Source organism: Panulirus ornatus, chromosome 66, assembly GCF_036320965.1.
Source record: "Panulirus ornatus isolate Po-2019 chromosome 66, ASM3632096v1, whole genome shotgun sequence".
Classification (NCBI taxonomy): domain Eukaryota; kingdom Metazoa; phylum Arthropoda; class Malacostraca; order Decapoda; family Palinuridae; genus Panulirus; species Panulirus ornatus.
This window is the reverse complement of record NC_092289.1, coordinates 18,275,156-18,293,785: the sequence shown is the minus strand read 5'-3', so window position 1 is coordinate 18,293,785 and position 18,630 is coordinate 18,275,156. Positions and strand designations below refer to the sequence as shown.

The 18,630-nt window shown below is 54.2% G+C and overlaps 1 protein-coding gene across 21 annotated transcripts in view; it reads right to left on the bottom strand.

The window, feature by feature from the left end:
• pyd (zonula occludens-like protein polychaetoid) overlaps positions 1–18,630 on the bottom strand; it is a 430,922-nt gene that overhangs the window by 166,908 nt on the left and 245,384 nt on the right. Inside the window, exon 1 of one of the 21 annotated variants that reach the window (XM_071658246.1) lies at positions 5,118–6,362. The exons of the other annotated variants lie outside the window; for them this stretch is intronic. Within the exon in view, the coding sequence (XP_071514347.1) occupies positions 5,118–5,156 (39 nt within the window). The 5' untranslated portion in view covers positions 5,157–6,362. Of the gene's footprint in view, positions 1–5,117; positions 6,363–18,630 lie in introns of those variants that run through there. 21 annotated transcript variants of the gene reach the window in all.

Genomic DNA, 18,630 nt, shown 5'->3' with positions numbered 1-18,630 from the left:
GCGGTGACGTGACAAGCACGTGTGTCTGTATGTTGGTAAATGACAGTCTCGGAAGTCGTTGTACACACACACACACACACACACACACCACATATCAGGGGTCGTAAAGAGCCTCCACACAGGAGAACCAGCGGTGAACAGGCGACAGGGAGAGGGGACGCTCGTGGCGCATCATCAGACACATCGCCAATAAGGAACACATGCAATAGCAACACGGGTGCAGCCGGTCTGCAACCAGCCGGCTAGCCCTCATCTCCCTGGGCCTCGCGCTCTTCTTCCCCCCCAGAGACCCCGATCTACAAAGTCCTGCGTGCGCGCCTGCAGAACCTACACTCCCAAGATCTGAAGGGTGTGTCTTACAGCGAGGAAAGCCCAGGGTCGTATCTTCTCTTTCTTGGTAAAAGCTCTAGTCACGGACGCAAGTCCACACATCAAGGCCGAGCCATAAGTGGACTACGGAGAGAACTATGAAACTGAAAAAAAAAATAGACAAAGGGGAAAGAATTTACGTAATTTGGAGGAAGTGAAAAACCTGTCGTCTGAAATGTGCCGGGTCATAGCCAGTTCAGTGAGAGGCGGATCACTCTGACAAGGCTGCGTCTGTCCTCCTCCTCCTCCTCCTCCTCCTCTGGGAGACACTAAACGACGCAGTGTGGTTGCTGATGAGGATTCGAACACAGATGGAGCAAGCGCGTCTAGTCCACGTCCCCCCCTGTGTATCGTCAACGCGTCCGCGGCATGTGACGACCACCACCGTGAGCGCGGTGGCTTTGACGGTTGGGCACACGTGTCCAGCCCCAGCAGTGAAAGGTACGAGACACCAGCGTCGCTTATGGCGTGACCTTGTGTAAGGTGTACCCTTCGCCTACCTTACGCTGGTTTCCGGGGCTGTCTTTTTAAAACCCATCCCGCAGCTGAGCCTGCGACCAAACCCCTTGGGTGAGGGGTCTGGTCCTCCTGGCTATTTGCTGCTATTGCAGATCTCCATTACGAGTGCACGGTGTGTGTGTGTGTGTGTGTGTGTGTGTGTGTGTGTGTGTGTGTGTGTGTGTGTGTCTGTGTGTGTACTATATGTATCTAGTGTTGAAGGTGGTGTGTAGTGTGAGAAAGGCCTGCGTAACGTATGGGAGACGCGTAAAATGTGTGGGAGGAGGTGGTCTTGCGTGGGAGGCGTGCACAGCGTGTGTAAGGGAGCGTGTATGGCGTACGGAAGGCGTTAATAGTATGTGTTGGAGGCGTGTGTAGTGTGTGGGGGTGGTGGAGACCGTGTGTGTGGTGGTGGTGGCGATGCGCGGGAGCAGGTGTAAGGCGGGACACCAGCATCCGGCAACCGTCACGCTACACCAGCCAGTGACTTGAGGAGGAGGGGAGCTAGCCAGTCACCCCTGCACCCTCCCACAAGCCAGTGACTTTGGGGTGGGGAGAGGCTAGCCAGTCAACTGTCACGTTCGACTGTCATTGACTGGATCACCGGCCGCGACACTAGAGGCGGGTGCGGTGAATGTTTTTTTTCCCTCAGTCAGTGACTGGAAGACACACACACACACACACACACCTGCGCCCTCCCAAACCAGTAACTGGATCACGACCCCACTCCCTCCAGCCAATGACTGGCGGCTGTGCTCACCGCACATTAACCTTCGCGTCAACAACCACCACCACACCACCACCACCACAAAAGGAAATTCTTCAGACGGTGTGACAAGTCCCCCTCCCTCCCTCCCTCCCTCCTTCTTCTTCTCCTCCTCACCTCTTTGTCAGCAGATTCAGCCAGACTGAATAAAACACGGTGCATCTCGTGTCCACATATATTACAGAGGTAAACCCTCCACCCTCCCCCTTGGCCAACAAAGTTGCAATCGTTGGCTACAACGGTCGCAACCAGGTCAAGAGGTTATGTATGGGTCACAGCAAACGTAATGGGTATATCGAAGACCCCCCCCCCCCCCACACACACAAATTTACCCACGGGTAAAAGAGAAAGAGACGGGGGCCCATATCAATGTGTGTGGGGTGGGGGTCGACGATTAGTGACGTAAAATGGGACCCATGTCCTTACAGGCAATACCGCTCTTCATGATACCCAATACCACGGGGGTGGAAGGGAGAGGGGGCACTGCATGTGACTGCTTGCACAGGTATCCGGCTGCACGACCCTTCCAAACAAAGACATCGTAAAAAAAAAAAAAAAAGCAAACAAAAAAAAATATGTTTTAATCACGACGATTTCTGGTGCCGCCAGGGGGGCGGGGGGGAGGGGGGAGGAAGAAGAAAAAAAAAAAAAGAAAAAAAAACTTTTTCTGGTGCTTCTAATGCCTCTCATTCCCATGTCTTGGGATGAGAACACCGACCTCCGGCCTCGTTCCCCCACTTCCAAGATGACGACTGAACGAGCTCGGTACCGAGGACCAGCATCACCCAGCGTGACGCTCACGACCGAGGTGGACTGTGACACTGTCTCCCGGACGGCGATCCAATGAGGAAATCAAAAGTGCGTCCCGCAGTTCGACGGAGGCAAGATGAATTCGTCGTTGAGAAGGAGAGGAAAAAAAAAAGAAACTGTAAAGCATCGGATATATATATATATATATATATATATATATATATATATATATATATATATATATATATATATATATATAAGGCTTCAGAACATGCTGTGAAGAGATAGACGTACTTCCAACATGAACGGAACGTTAGAAACGACAAGGGCAAACGGGAAACGGGGAGAGAGAGAGAGAGAGAGAGAGAGAGAGAGAGAGAGAGAGAGAGAGAGAGAGAGAGAGAGAGACATCTTTCCTGCGCGTAAGTCCAACACATGCCGCTGCCCCTGAACACGTACGTCAACGCGTTATCAACCAACATGCAACGCTCAGCCCGACCAGACATATCAACCAACATGCAACGCTTAGCCCGACCAGACATATCAACCAACATGCAACGCTCAGCCCCGACCAAACTCGACACCGAGCCAACCCTCCCTCCCTCCACGTCTTCGTCCTGCCATACCCACAGCGGAACGACACGCGACGACCACCAACACGGGGGACGACCGCCTGGCCATCGTGACTGTACAGTACGACCACCGCGGTGACCATAGACGCCGTCAGTGACGACCCCATCCCTGGTCGAGACGCCCAGGGGCGTGCCAGGCAAGTACACATTCCAACCTCATGACTTGCCTCCTGTACAACGCTGGGTGGGTCGTGTCGTCAACCACACCTGCTCAGGGACGACTGGACACCTGTCGCACGTCACTACCACACCTGTCAAACGACACCACCACACATGTCATACGACAGCACCACACCTGTCGCACGTCACAACCCCAACTGTCATACGTCAGCAATACACCTGTCGCACGTCACAAACACACTTGTCACACGTCACCGATACAAATGTCGCACGTCACAACCACAACTGTCACACGTCACCACCACCCCTGTCGCACCTCACCACCACCCCTGTCGCACGTCATCACACCTGTCACACGCCAACGACACCCCTGTCACACGTCTCCACCACACCTGTCACACGTCTCCACCACACCTGTCACACGTCTCCACCACCCCTGTCACACGTCTCCACCACCCGTACCACACGTCACCAACACACCCGGTGTTCATCACAGTGCTCTTCCTATCCTAACATCTCTTTCTTTCCTTTCTAGCCAGCAGAGCTACGAGTTCCTTCCCGCCTCTCGTGGCAGTTCCTATGTCCCAATCTATCCACCCAGCTCGTCATGTACTTCCGAATTCCCTCAACCCCGGTAATTCTCACGTGTCCCGGTTGGCGACCGTGCGAGACACAGCATCGTTCGATTCTGCTGCGTCTGGGCGCATTAACAATGCTAATAATCCGTGACTTTCGTGATCGCTACGCTCAAAGTACCTGGCTCCAGACGGCGATCTGGATTCGAGAGAGAGAGAGAGAGAGAGAGAGAGAGAGAGAGAGAGAGAGAGAGAGAGAGAGAGAGAGAGAGCGTTCTGGTTGGCTGGCTGTATCACTGCGGAATCCGTGACCTCTCCTTCAGATGAGAGAGGAGCCTGACCCCCCCCCTCACCTCACCTCTGCTCTATTCTACATAACTGCCTCAGTGGCGGTGAGTGCCACAGCTGGGGCTGTGGTGAAGCCCGCTTCTCGAATGCAACGGTGGCGCTACGTACAGTGTGTGTGTGTGTGTGTGTGTGTGTAATTACGTTGCGGGGAGAGAAGAACAGCCGGGTCGGCTGTGGGCTGACTAATGCGCCCAGGATTCGAACCCGGTTGACTCATGGTCAGTAACGTTTACCACTACACCACAGAGGCCCGTGTGGGGAGCAGGCTGGTAGCGTGAGCGGCCAGGATGAGGGTGTGGGCGTGGGGTGGTGGCGTGTGTGGCAGGGGCCAGCGCAAGGCCGCGGGGTGGTGGCGTGTGTGGCAGGGGCCAGCGTAAGGCCGCGGGGTGGTGGTGTGTGCAGCAGGGGCCAGCGTAAGGGCGCGGGGTGGTGGCGTGTGTGGCAGGGGCCAGCGTAAGGGCGCGGGGTGGTGGCGTGTGTGGCAGGGGCCAGCGTAAGGGCGCGGGGTGGTGGCGTGTGTGGCCAGGGTGAGGGCGCGGGCAGGTAAAGTCTGTAGCAGCAACATTTTGACCGGTTTCTTCACAAGGACGTCCTCCCCTCCCGCCCAGAGAGAGAGAGAGAGAGAGAGAGAGAGAGAGAGAGAGAGAGAGAGAGAGAGAGAGAGAGAGAGAGAGGCCAGTGGACGGGGCACCACCACCACCCACCACCACACACAACCAAACGTTTTTGTGAGAGCGTAACCCAGTACGTGTGGCGTCTTGCACCACACACACACACACACACACACACACACACACACACACACACACGCCGCTCCTCCCTGAAAAGACTTTAACACACCCGTAGATAAGTAGCAGGGGCGACCCTCTCTCGCACCTGCCGGACACCAACACTAGCCAAGACTCGTTGTTAGCCAGCCAACCAGCCAGCCAGCCACTCACTCACTCTCACTAGCACACCTGCTGCTGCTGATGATGATGATGGGGTGGGCAGGGAGAAGGAGAAGGAGGAGGAGGAGGAGGAGGAGGAGAGGTTTTTCTGTTAGTCAGTCCTTCTTACCTGAGCTTCCGCCCCAGCTTCTCCATTTTCCATCTTCATGCTGGAGGATGTTGGGAGCCGAGGTTGTGCGGTGGGAGGCGGCGGCCAGCTACGGCGGCTCGGCCCGGGGCTGGCCCACAGGCAGCCACGGGATAGCCTACAAAAGGCGCAGTCTCCACGGCTATAGCCCACACCGAGCCACGGGCTTAGCCAAACACGGTGTGGCGGTGGGGCCCTGGGCTAGCCCACAGCAGTGTCAAGAGTGATGGGGGCAGATACCCCGGGGCTAGCCCATCCTCAGCCTCGGGTAGAAGAGGTGGCAGGCGTCCGGCAGGCGACTCGCCGCCATTCCTCGACCGTCCTCTACTTGACCATCACATCACCACAACCTCACCAGGACACAGCACCAGTGGCTGACGCGGCCGCCACAGCTCCTGGTGATCCCATGGGACAACACTCCACACTTCCCCGCGCGCACACACACACGCACCACACTACACCACCCCAACACTGGGTACACTTCTGGGGCAACACTTTAAAACCACCCACACACACACCCACCCCTCCCTCTGCAGTAACACTTTGGATATTCACACTCGATGCAACACTTCTGAATGTAACCTCATGGCGACACTCGGGTACACTGGTCGCTGATGGGGATGCTCGGTGTACACCCCTTTGGCTGCGCTTCTCCACGCACCTGCAGCAACACAAGTCCCAGGTAAGGCTCCAGCAGCAGGAGCAGGGGGCGCACAAAGCTCCCACTCCACCGTAACACTAATCACTACTGCCGTATAGGGAAAACCGCACTACCGTCACCACACACACACACACACACACACACCTCCAGGATTCAACCACTAAACTCCCTCGTGTTTCAAGCACTCGATATCCATGTACGAGATCATGAATTACTTGAAACAGCCATCGTGATACGAGGGGGTGGAGGTGGTGGTGATCATCTCCCCCCTTTTCAAACTTCAACAGATAATTTTCAAATATTATCTGGGCTGAGCAACAGTTCCTCTTTTTTTTTTTCTTTTTTTCTGACAGCTACTCTGTGTACTGCCAGGATCGGCGGCTACACGTGCTCTGGCCACGGGAAGTGACACTTCAACAGGAGACTGACAGGTGTGTGCAGGTGCTGGTGTGTGAGGAGGAGGAGGAAGGGGTTTAGCAAGCCATGGGGGCGGGCGTGTTAGCGTCCCTTGCCAGGCCACGTACAGGCAGGCAGGCGTCCTGGCTCACACTACTCTCCACTGCTGGCCAGGAGTCCTCAAGGGAGGCGGGGGATGTAGGGAGGGGGGGAGGAGGTGGTAGAGCCAGGGGGAGGGCGGGGGAGGGGGTAAGGACGGGGGCACAAGGAGGAGAAGGAGAGAGCGAGAGCGAGGAGGGAGGGAGGGAGGGGGGAAGGTGGTGGTCTGGGGGGGGGTGGGAGGCGTCTAAGACTGTCTCACTCGCGGGCCCCACCACACACACACACACACACACACACACACACACACACAAACATTCACACGATCACTGACGGAGCGAACCACGTAAAGACAGATTCGGAACAGCCACTCAGGCATCACACTACATGATCTATACCGTCTAGCACAGTGATAACAGGGATAGAGGCGGTTGCAATGCGTGTGAGGGAATATAGCAATCGCAACTTGTGAGCGGTGCATTGACCGACACACACACACACACACACACACACACACACACACTGCAAATGCAAAGCAAGAATGACCCTCACAGAGAGACAAAGAACTGGGAGATAAATAGGACAAGCAAGGGCAATGTCGTTACGTATGCAAAACGTGCTGGAGTACATCAAATAACACGTTAATATCCACTGTCTCTGTAGACAAAAGACCACAGTGTGGCATGACGGGTCTGCGACACGAACCTGCTCTCCTCTTGTGAATCAACAAGTTCCGGATAAATGCTAAGAATTGCCGTAAGTCTCACTTACTCACCAGGTATCTCTCTCTCTCTCTCTCTCTCTCTCTCTCTCTCTCTCTCTCTCTCTCTCTCTCTCTCTCAAAAGCACACACACGCACAGACACACACACACACAAACTCCGCCATCATCCGACGCGACAACTTCTTCAACAAGATAGAGAGACGTACGTCGGTCCATCACAAGATCCCCCTCCTGAACACAACGATGCACCAGGAGGTTCGAGGGGCACCTGTGCCACAACGACCAAGAGGAGGAGGATAAGGCACAAGAGAGGACAAGCAGGAGGCGTGAGGTCGGACGACAGCAGGGGTGAACAGCGAGGGGCCTTGCACCTGGGCTGGCTGGCTGGCTGGCTGGTTCACCTGTCGCCCCCATCATACTCAAACATCCAGCCTTCGATCACCCTGTTCTTCACCCCACGCGACTCCCACCGCTGCTTCGCCCTCTTATCTCTCAGAACCTTTATCATCCCTCAGCCCCTACCCTTCAGCGTCCTATCTCTTGTCTATCTTCCCTACCCCTCTCCATCCACACTACCCATCGCCTCCATCCGCTTTTCTTTTATCCACTCCTCCAGCATCCACTTCCGACCATCGCGCCAAAACGCCCCTCTCCCAGTTTCCCTACCCAGCCACCCTCCTCCACAACTTGACCCACCTGTTTTGGGGTGTAATTAACGCTATGTAAATACAACGTCTGAATAAAACATACAGTTGTGAAGGCTGTGTCCCTTCTTACCACATCACCCCACGCGTTGGTCTTATGTTGAGCAGCAACTGGGATCCGAATACCCCTCGTTCTAAGGGTGACAGCAGCTGGGTTGGGGGCACCTTCGTCCCGGTGCAGAATCCCTCGTCCGAGTTCTGGCAACAGCTAAATAGGAGGCATCCTCGTCCTGAGTGCTGACAACAGATGAGAAGGAGGTGCCCTCGTTCTTGTGCTGAGAACAGCAGAGTCAGCGAACAGGGGGAGGGGAAAAGGGGGGTCGCTACGAAAGTCCACAAGATCCTGGCGGGCGGGAAAGAAGAGTTCCTCATGTTCAGGTCTCAACTCTCCTCGATCAACTAACAGCTCCGTGTTCGAGAGAAAGAGGAGCGCCGGTCGAGATCGAGGTTGAGACTGCGACTGACAACGTAGTGGAGAGCGGACAGGGTCATGACACGGGGCTTCTGCCCTGACCCAAACAAGACCGTCGCTCCTGACCAGGGGCAACGCGCCAGAAATATCCATTACCCCGCCCGTCACTACCACATCCCGGGTTGAGCATGGGCGTCCGGTCTCCAGAGGGTTTATGGACAAAGAGTATCGTAACCCACACGCTTGATATCATTTCAGCATTTAGGGCACTGTTGGGGTACTTGGTGGAGCGTAAGGAGGGGCAATGGAGAGGAAGGGAAGGGGGTAGATATAAATATATAATATGCCGTTCAGGTCACCCATAACTGGCCAACCCTCCTTGTCCCCTTCCCTACCCCAGCCACGCCTCCCCCGCCACACCTCACACCATCCACGTCTCGGGTTGTGCACACATGATCCCCATCATGATATGGACGGATGGGGGCCGCACTATCACGCCCTTCCTCTCCCTCCCTCAGCACCGCAAGACGCATGTCTTCAGCCCAGTGATAGACTCACCATACGAGCTACCGACGCTTCTGAAGGAACACCACCCAGGGCCCAGTGGGAACCACGGGCACCCGGCGAAGTGAAAATGGAACCACCTGATGATGGGTTGAACACGCCAGTGACCACCTGGTTGATCGGGCACACCGAGTGGTAGCCACTGACCAGCTGGCTAGCTAGGGACACTGTAAGGAACCACTGACCAACTGGCGGAGGAGGGATGATGCTATCGGGAGCCACTGACCACCTGGCTGGCTGAGGACGTTCTCGGGGACCAATGACCACCTGTCTGGTGAGGGACGCTCCAGGAAGCCACTTGCTGAGGAGGGGCGCTCTAAGGAACCACCGACCGCTTGGCTTGCGCCACTGGAAGCACTGCAGAGAAAGGAGGCGGGCAGGAGCTCTTCTCCTCCTCCCACCGAAAAGCAAGTAAAACGGGGCCTTCACCTTGCAAGGCCAGGATGATCTAAGCACGCCTTACGTGATTACCTCACTTCCGCAAGGCTGAGCCTCTGCCCTCCTCACCTGCTTTTTTCTTCATCAGTGAGCGGGTGAGAGAAGGCGGAGGAGGAGATTGGAGACGGGAGGGAAAACTCGATTAATAAAACATACTCTTACTCTATCTACAAATGTATGATGGAGTTCTTTTTTTTCCTGAAACTGGATACATATTTCCGGTGTCTTATCAATATACCACAACCCCTGAAGACATGGGGCATGCATGCGAGCGGGTAGTGATGTTTTCTACGTAGCTGATGAAGGAAACTGGCAGAGCCAAGCTTTGTTCACCGTGCTTATCGATAGAAGACTGGAGGCTCTCTCGTTGCTTTTAGGCTCCGTGGTGACCCAGGTCTTGGATATGTCTGTAGACAGTGTCACCACTGCCTGCTAACGTGAGGCAGATCTTCTTGCGTTGCCTCCCCCAAGTACGTACCAAATGGTATCAAGTCATCGTTGCTGTGTTCATTGCTACAAAATTGAAGTCGTTTACGTCTGGTTTTTCTCGATTTTTCGTTGCTACCGAGTCCGGATGCTGCCCCGGCATCCCCGCTCCCCCACAAAGACTCTAGGAGGTAAGCGGGTATTCAAGAAGGACGTGATGTTCGGAGGCGGGCCACTGCAAGTGCGGGTGGCATCGCCTGAGTAAACCTTCCTCGGCTTCTCGGACCCTCCCCTGGGTTAGCACAACAAACAAAGACAACCACAACGAGGGCTCGTCGTGTCCCTTGTGGGCCGGGGACCTCTGGAGAGAGAGAGAGAGAGAGAGAGAGAGAGAGAGAGAGAGAGAGAGAGAGAGAGAGAGAGAGAGAGAGAGAGAGAGAGAGAAGCCACAACCACAACACCGGCCAACTTGACCACCGAGACCCCTCACGTGTCTAGCGCCAATCTACCGCAGTCATTACATGTAGTTGTGACGGTCGCTCGTCACCCCCGCAAACACGGACGGATCTAACCGACACAGGGGAGAGAGAGAGAGGGAGAGAGAGAGAGAGAGAGAGAGAGAGAGAGAGAGAGAGAGAGAGAGAGAGAGAGAGAGAGAGAGAGAGAGAGAGAGAGTCTCGTGGCGGCTGTGGAAGTGAGGCTGCTCTAAAGGAGAGGCGTCTGCCTCCTGAATTTTACAGTCTTGACGTCAGTCGTGGTAGAATCGACTTCGACTATCCAATCTCTCTCTCTCTCTCTCTCTCTCTCTCTCTCTCTCTCTCTCTCTCTCTCTCTCTCTCTCTCTCTCTTGCTTCAGCATACAATCTCCTCAAGGACCACACAAATTCCACACTAGAGAGAAACACCCTCGGGAAATGACTAATGCGGGCGGTGTCCTCGGGAAGTGCTCCACATTTCTCGTACCAAATGTCACTTTTCGTCAGTCAGCGAGCGGGCCAGCACACCTACCTACCTACCTCTCCCTTCCTCACAACTCCGCGGAAACAATGCACACGTCAAACCCCCAAAACCTCCCCCCAAAAACATTACTCGAATCAAAACATTCCTGCTTGGGGGCCAGGTACACTGAAAACAATCGTCGCCCTAGCTCGGCCCTGGCTTGGCTGGCCCTGGTCACCGACACACGCTCAACACGTTACACACAAACTCCTACCAACCACGGCAGACTATGAGAACTTATTGTCATTGGCAATGTTTACGATATGCTCGCATGGCCCTGTGTGGGCGATGTGTGTTGAGGCCACTCCGCGCTCCCTTCACCTTCTTACCCAAGCGCTCGACCAACTCGGACGAAATTCCGAGGGGGCTCACTCAGCTAAGCTGCTGGTGGTGGAGACAAGAAGTCCGAGACACACAGAGAGCGTGCTGGCGTGCGTGTGTGTGTGTGTGTGTGTAGTGTGAGGGATGCGTCATTCAACCTCCCCGTTCAACCCAGAGCCCAAGCGGTGGCGGGGTGAATAATATACCGCGCAGCATCGGGCGGGGGGGGGAAATCCAGCGTCCCCAGACCAGGCCAAGCTGGCGACCGGAAATTAATCTCTCGAGCTGGACGTTGCGGCCTTTAGGTATCATGACCCTGTTCCCCTCCTCCCTGAGGTGGAAAGGTCGCACCTTCAACCCTCACGGTGCTGGGGTATACGAGGAACGGAGGTGTGTGCTCTCGTCGAGTTCCTCTCCATTGAGTGCCCGTGTAAGGTCGACTATATACATATATATTCAATATATCGGTGGGACACGGAGACAAGACTCGCCGGTAACAATCCAACGTCGGCAGACATTGCGGAATCAGGATACAAAGCCCAGTCGAAGGAAGACTTCCAATGGTCTCAAAAGGATTTTAGACACTGGTGGACTGACGGGTCTGGGAGGTACTGATGGACTGACTGGTCGAGGACGTGACTGATGGACTGACAGGTCTTGGAAGTGACTGATGGACTGACAGGTCTTGGAAGTGACTGATGGACTGACTGGTCGAGGACGTGACTGATGGACTGACTGGTCTGGGAAGTGACTGATGGACTGACAGGTCTTGGAAGTGACTGATGGACTGACTGGTCGAGGACGTGACTGATGGACTGACTGGTCGAGGACGTGACTGGTGGACTGACTGGTCGAGGACGTGACTGATGGACTGACTGGTCGAGGACATGACTGGTGGACTGACTGGTCTGGGACGTGACTGATGGACTGACTGGTCTGGGACGTGACCGATGGACTGACTGACATGGACTGACTGGTCTGGGACGTGACTACATGGACCTCAGTCGAGTCGAATGCAAAGTAACGCAAGTCGGCGGTAGAAAAAACAACTCAAATATGAAAATAAGATACGTGGTAAGCACAGTACACGCTCGTCTCAACGCCCTAGTCAGATCATGACGTTTCATTCTGGCTACTATACTCAAAAGATGAGGTACAACTAGAACGAATGCAAAGAAGAGCAATTAGACTAATTCCACCGCCAAAAAATAAGCCTGGTGAAGAAACTCTTAGAGATCTAAAAATCATTTCCTGTGAACACCGAAGACGTGGAAGGATCCATCAAGTTTTTAAGATACGAAATATCCTCAACAACAACAAAAATAATGAATTTCTTCACATTAAACAGCTTGAGCAACCAGAAATCATGATATGAAATTAACGGGAAGTGGGCAAGCATTTCTCCAGCTGTCGAGCCGTGGAACAATGGATTGAATTACCACCAGCTGTCGTTAATGCTACGACTATCAATACCTTTAACACACGAACAGACGAATGGTTTAATGACATTAGTTATTCATAAAGACGTCTATATAAGACAGAAACATTTCCATTCTAATTCTGCACACACGAAAATGAATTCCCCCTGCCTCTCGTTTGATACCTCTGCCTCCTCTCTTACGAGTCTCCAAAAGCTGCGAGATATTTTTTGGGCATGCTTTTCAGTTCACACTTTCCCATAAAATCTCCAAGGAAGTAGACCCTTCATTCTAAGGGGTGCTCCATCTAAGCTTTTTTTCTCCCCCCCTGATCAGTCGCTGTTCCCATGGGGAGTGATAGGGTGGGGAGGTGATGCCCTTAGCTTTATCACCCCCTTTTAACGACCAAGATCTCTAGTTATGAGAAAAGTTCACCACCTTTTTTTTTCTTTCTTTCTTTCTTTCTTTCCTCCTGTCAATAATCACAAATCCTTCACTAGTCTTGATGTAAGATGGGTCAAGGAAGTCATCACTACGGACTCTGTGAACAATCCTTAATCGTCTAAGGTGGATAAAACCCTTCTTCATTACAAATTAGAATAGCACGTCCATCCAAAATCCCTCTCGTGCACCAGGTTAAACCCTCTGGGGTCACCAGAACTCGCGTGTGTGTGTGTGTGTGTGTGTGTGTGTGTGTGTGCGTGTGTTATCCGTCCTTTCCCAGTGTTCCCATGCACCTGCCACACCCTACAGAATACCCGCCACCGCACAGCTCATACAGAAGTAAGGCTCTTCATCAATAGAGGGGTGTCCACCAGGGGATGTGCCAACAGAATATGAATGAACGGACAGCGACAGGAGGATCCGCTCCTACCAAGCGACGCCATCCCCCGAGACAAGTGTGCTCTGGACGTCCTGCTAGTGTCTCTCTCTCTCTCTCTCTCTCTCTCTCTCTCTCTCTCTCTCTCTCTCTCTCTCTCTCTCTCTCAATTATCTTGCCTACGCCGAGAAATTTGCGTATTCATATGTATCTTACACGTGGCGTATCTTGACGTACAACCCTTGGTTTAGAATGGTCTAGTCCTTCAAAAAGCCCCCAGCCACACAGGCCAGCCCATCACACCTAATGGTCTCTCTCTCTCTCTCTCTCTCTCTCTCTCTCTCTCTCTCTCTCTCTCTCTCTCTCTCTCTCTCTCTATCAGTACCTTCACCCTTGTGTATCTCATAACGTTCCACCACCCTCCCTCTCTCCCTCTCCCACTCTCATGTGCTCCGCATGTTGGGCAAATCAGACCCCTGTAAGTAAGAAACATCTGCACACACGAAAAAAATTACCACGTCGGCTATATAACACCCACCGCCACCCAGATTTCGGGAAGCCGGAAGATGTAATGATCACGTGGGTGTTTCCTGGATACAGCGGAGGACGTCGCTGTGGTTTTCCAAACGGTAAAGACGGGAAGAGAACGACTCAGGTGGAGACGAAGTGAGAAATAGACGTTTAAGCACTGAGTTACTGCTCTCCCATTCTGAGATGGTACACCGGTCCGAGATGGGGGAGAGGAAAATAAGTTAAGTATCAGGCATAAGGGAGCAGAGGGAAGCAAGGAGACAAAACGAAGCAGAGGAAGGGAGTTTAACATGCAAGGACTCACGTCACACCCTGCCAAATGCTTTGGGGCCGTCGAGACGCAGGAGACAAGAGTCTAACCAAAATCTTTGAGGAGGTGGAGGAGGACCAGAGGTGTGTACCACATGAGAGGAATACCTGGTATGTGCCCCTGCCAAGCATGCAACACGTTCCCCCAACCCTTGCAGTACCTACACCTGCAGGTGCCCCTGTCAAGTACCATGTACGTACGTTCCCCTATCATGCACCTTACACGAACCCTTTTCAAATGCCCTGTACGTTCCCCAAAACCTGTGCCTCAAAAGTGTGCCAGTTTCCAGTAACCTCTACGTTCTCCACTCCTGGAACGGGCCCACCTCGTTGCTTGTACACATAATATGTGCTGTTTCTGCTGCTGCAGGTGTCCCTAGATCAACAATTCTGGACGAGACTGCCCCGATGGTTGACTTGAAGAAAAGCTTTTAGACACCAGGACGCGATGGTGGCTGCAGCAAAATCCCTACATACCGGGCCACGTTCGAATCCCAGCGACCGTCGTCTTTAAAGACTTTTATCCACCCACGAATATGGTAACCGCTTGAGGATCAGGTTTAAAGACCAGGTCATATATTTTTTTTTAAACCCATGGGTCGTACCGTCGTGGTCAGGGGGTGTTAAATGTCTTCGTCGTCCTTCAAGGATCGTATCGTCGCACTCAAGCGTCGTGGAGAGGTCGTTGCTGAAGGACCGTACTGAGGGGGTCGAGTTATTCCTTCCGTCAGGTACAGGTAGGCCGACCTTCCCGCCACGACCCTGTCATTATTTAGGGCACACGGGCAGCGGTAGGCGCCTCCCAGGGTGACCCTTGCTACAGCCACAGCTGCTGCTTGGCTAGGGTGAGGGGCCGAGGTGCAGTACTGGAGAGGATCATGGTGGACTGGTTGTACGGGCGACTTCGGTGACGGTTATGGTGCCTATCTGTGAGGGAAGGGAGGGGTGTGTTATGGTCATGGGAGTGAAAGAGGGGTGTGTTACGGTCATGGGAGTGAAGGAGGGGTGTGTTATGGTCGTGGGAGCGAAGGAGGGGCGTGTTACGGTCATGGGAGTGAAGGAAGGGTGTTACGGTCATGGGAGTGGAGGAGGGAGTGTGTTATGGTCATGAGAGTGCCGAGATTGGAGCACCTACCACTCCACCGGTGTATACTGACTGGTCCCATGCGCTCTTGGAAGCCTCCCGAAGCCCCCCCCCCCCCTCCTCCTCCCGCACTCACCATACCTCGCCTGGAGTCATTCATGGTGACGATGACGGCCCATCCCAGCGTACGGCCTTCCCTCCCTCACGCTCCCCCGACTACCCTACCCCTCTCTCTCCACCTCCCCTCCCCAGGAACATAGCTGCCCGCCCGCCCGCCCGCCTGCCTCACAACCTTCACCCCTCCCTCCCCCAACATCCACCACCGCCCCAACCTCCCCCCAACCACCACCACCAAACACCCGCCGAGCCAGCCAGCGTCTCGTCCTCCCACCACCACCACCTCCCAGCCAACGGACTTTTGATAGGCCCTTCCAAGCTGGCGTTGAAATTACCGGCGACTCTTCCACACTTCTCCCTGGCTGGAAGGGACTGTGCCGGCGGCGGCGGGCCAGACAATCCCCCCCGAGCAGCCCTGGATATCGCCATCACACACCCGGTAAACCTGTTCTCACGTCCGCCCTCGCAGAAAGTTTGACTCCTGACTAGGAATTCCAACATGTGGGCATCAGCGGCCGTGTTGCCATCCGCGCATCAATGCCACCCATTTTATTCCTCGTCCTCCTCCTCAAACCGATAAGGCTGGCTTCGTTTACCCTTCGCGTCAACGCGTAAAAAAGATACACTCGTAACAGCTCTGTTTACCAGCCGTAGGGCCAAAACGAAAAAAAAAAATGCAGCGAAAAAAAAATTAAAAGTAAAAATTAACTGAATGAGAAGTGGAACTATGGCGACCAGTGAACGCTCTGGCCATCCCCCCACTCCCTCCATCCCTCCTTCCCTCCCTTACCCCCCTCCCCCAAGCCTTCCCCCCCCAATCCTAACCCCCCCCACCTCAAGCCTGCCGTTACCCCAGGAAAACCCCCTCCCCCCTCCTCCTCCCCCTCTCCCCGCCTTGACCGGTCGACCAATGTCCTGAGAGAAGGTTGGGGGAAGGGTGGGGAGTTAGGGGAGGGGCGAGAGAGCTGGCAGGGAGTGTGGGGGAAGAGAGGGAGAGAATGTGAAGGTTGAAACATTCGAGAGGGGGGGAGGGAAACACGAAACGGAACCCCGTGACGTAGGGTTTACACACTCGAGAGCGATCCTACGCCACCGACACCCTGACAGAGGAGGAGTACGACCCGAGTCAGTCCCCGAGCAGCGTGCGGTGGTTGTGGCGCGGGGGTATAGGATGGCGACCTTGACAGTGGAGCGCTCCGTGCTACGGGAGGGAGGGAGGAGATGGAGGAGGGAGAGGGGAGGTGTCGCAGCAAGAAATGCACAACACACAAAGTGTCGAGGAGGCCGGGCCAGCGAGGTAGTCCCGACACAGGTGGGCAAGACCCGCCTGGCCAGCTGCGCCCACCAGCCTAGGTCGCCCCAGCCACACACACACACACACACACACACACCCTCCTGCCCCACTAACACACTCGCCACACTTCTTCCACACCACCACGACACCCACACCCCACTTCTTCCTACCACACTCACTATCTGCACCATACTCCCTCCCCCCACACTACCTCCTTCCCCACACTCACTACAGCTACCCCCACTTCCTGTCACGCCTCTGGCAAGGTGAACTCGGGATCGCTGCCCCTGCCAAGCCTCGACAGTGGTGGGTTAGGATACTTGCCCCTGTCAAGCCTTGACAACGTTGGGTCGGGATCGATCTCCCTGTCAAGCGTCGTCCTGACAGTCCTGTCTAGCCACTTGAGGAGACAGACGTAAATCCACCAACACAGACGGGTCCAACAGGGTTAGTGCTACGGCGACACTCCACGGAGGCAGCGCTCCACCTTCCGTCGGTATTTAACCCCTCCCCCCCCCCTTTATCGCGCGACGGTACGACCCTTGTGCTGCAGGACGGTACGACACTTGTAATGCACGACGGTGCTACACTTGTGCTGCACTACTTTACGACCCTTGTGCTGCACGACGGTACGACAATTCAGTAGGACGGCCTGATACCAAGTCTCCTACCCTCCTAATAGTCTCCTTTAGACTCTCCCCTCCCTCCGTGCATCCCCCTACCCAAGCCTCCCTCTCCACCAACACCCTAAACCCGCCAGAGTCGAGCGGTCCATGACAAGGCGTGGAGGAGGTCTAGTGTGGAGTGGGGGTGCCGGGGCGGCACGGAATTAGCCAGGCGTGTGTCCCTGGGCGTGTATGTTACTCTGGCGGAAACGAAGGGTGTGTGTGCGTGTGTATCACTCATGCGTGCCTGACGTGTGTGTGTGTGTGTGTGTGTGTGTGTGTGTGTGTAAATCACCCACCCGCAGCTAATGTACCCTTCACCCATACCATACCATCACTGAAACGCTCTGTCTGTATAAAACTGGTAGAATGGGCCACGAAATCAAATTGTACCGTACGAATTCTACACTCGTAGGAAGGGGGGGGCTCTCCCCCCCCCCCCCCAATCTCACACAAACCTTCTCCGCCACCATCACACAGCTTCTTAGCATCTTGGGCATGCCAGCCACATTCACCGTGTCATAACTCAGGCTATTCCATTCATCAAGTATTCATGGTACGAGAGTACTTCTTCGCATTCTTTCCCGAGGAGTCTCTTGCTCTGTCTCCTGTGATGGCCTTTGGCTACATCTCTTGCGTTTTTCTTCTCTTTTTTTCTTCGAAGAACTGTTAGCCGAGGACGTCATCAAAAGCTGGTGGTTCAACAACTTAAAAGGCTGTGAGCAATTCACCTCTCACACATCCCTCTTCAGTGGTTTATATGTATACGAGTGTAAAAAACAAACAAATAAACAGCGCTTTACTGAATTCAGGCGGACACTTGGCTGAAGAAATACAGCCGAGGTATTACAGACATTACAGAAATGGCTGGTCATAATGATAATTGGTGAATTCAATACAAAAGAGCTTAAGACTAAGGTGGGTGGGCCTGGATACTTCCACGCTTTGGACAAGCGCTTGAGTGAGGCATAGGTACATACCAGGGGGTGGCAGATATACACGAATATTTAGAGAGTAAATACTATGGTTTGTGTGTGTGTGTGTGTGTGTGTGTGTGTGTGTGTGTGTGTGTGTGTGTGTATTGCTGAGGCTTGAATAAGCGAGAGCTTACAACTCGCCGGGCATGTGAGGTAAAAACACTTGGATTTTAAGGCATGGCCTCTTACCCGCCTCCCACGGGTGAGGCCAAAGGTCAAGGTCGAGCTGAAAGGGTCAATAACACCCCCCCCCCCCCCAACCCTCCACATGACCCCCACGCCGCAAGCACTGTGGGTTGGATCTGTACTATAACCTTTACTGCCACACGCGGTGTGTATCAAACGACACCCCCTAGCACCAATAAAATGGTTATTACGTTGTTACCGGGTTGTAAACTGGGACGCGTTACGCGCTAAACCCGGTTGTAAAACTCTCCATATACCGTCCACCGCCGTCCAGGTTATTATATAAGGCCAGGTGTATACCACGCAAGCACCAGAGGCAAGGGTATGTACCAAACACCACCAACCACCACC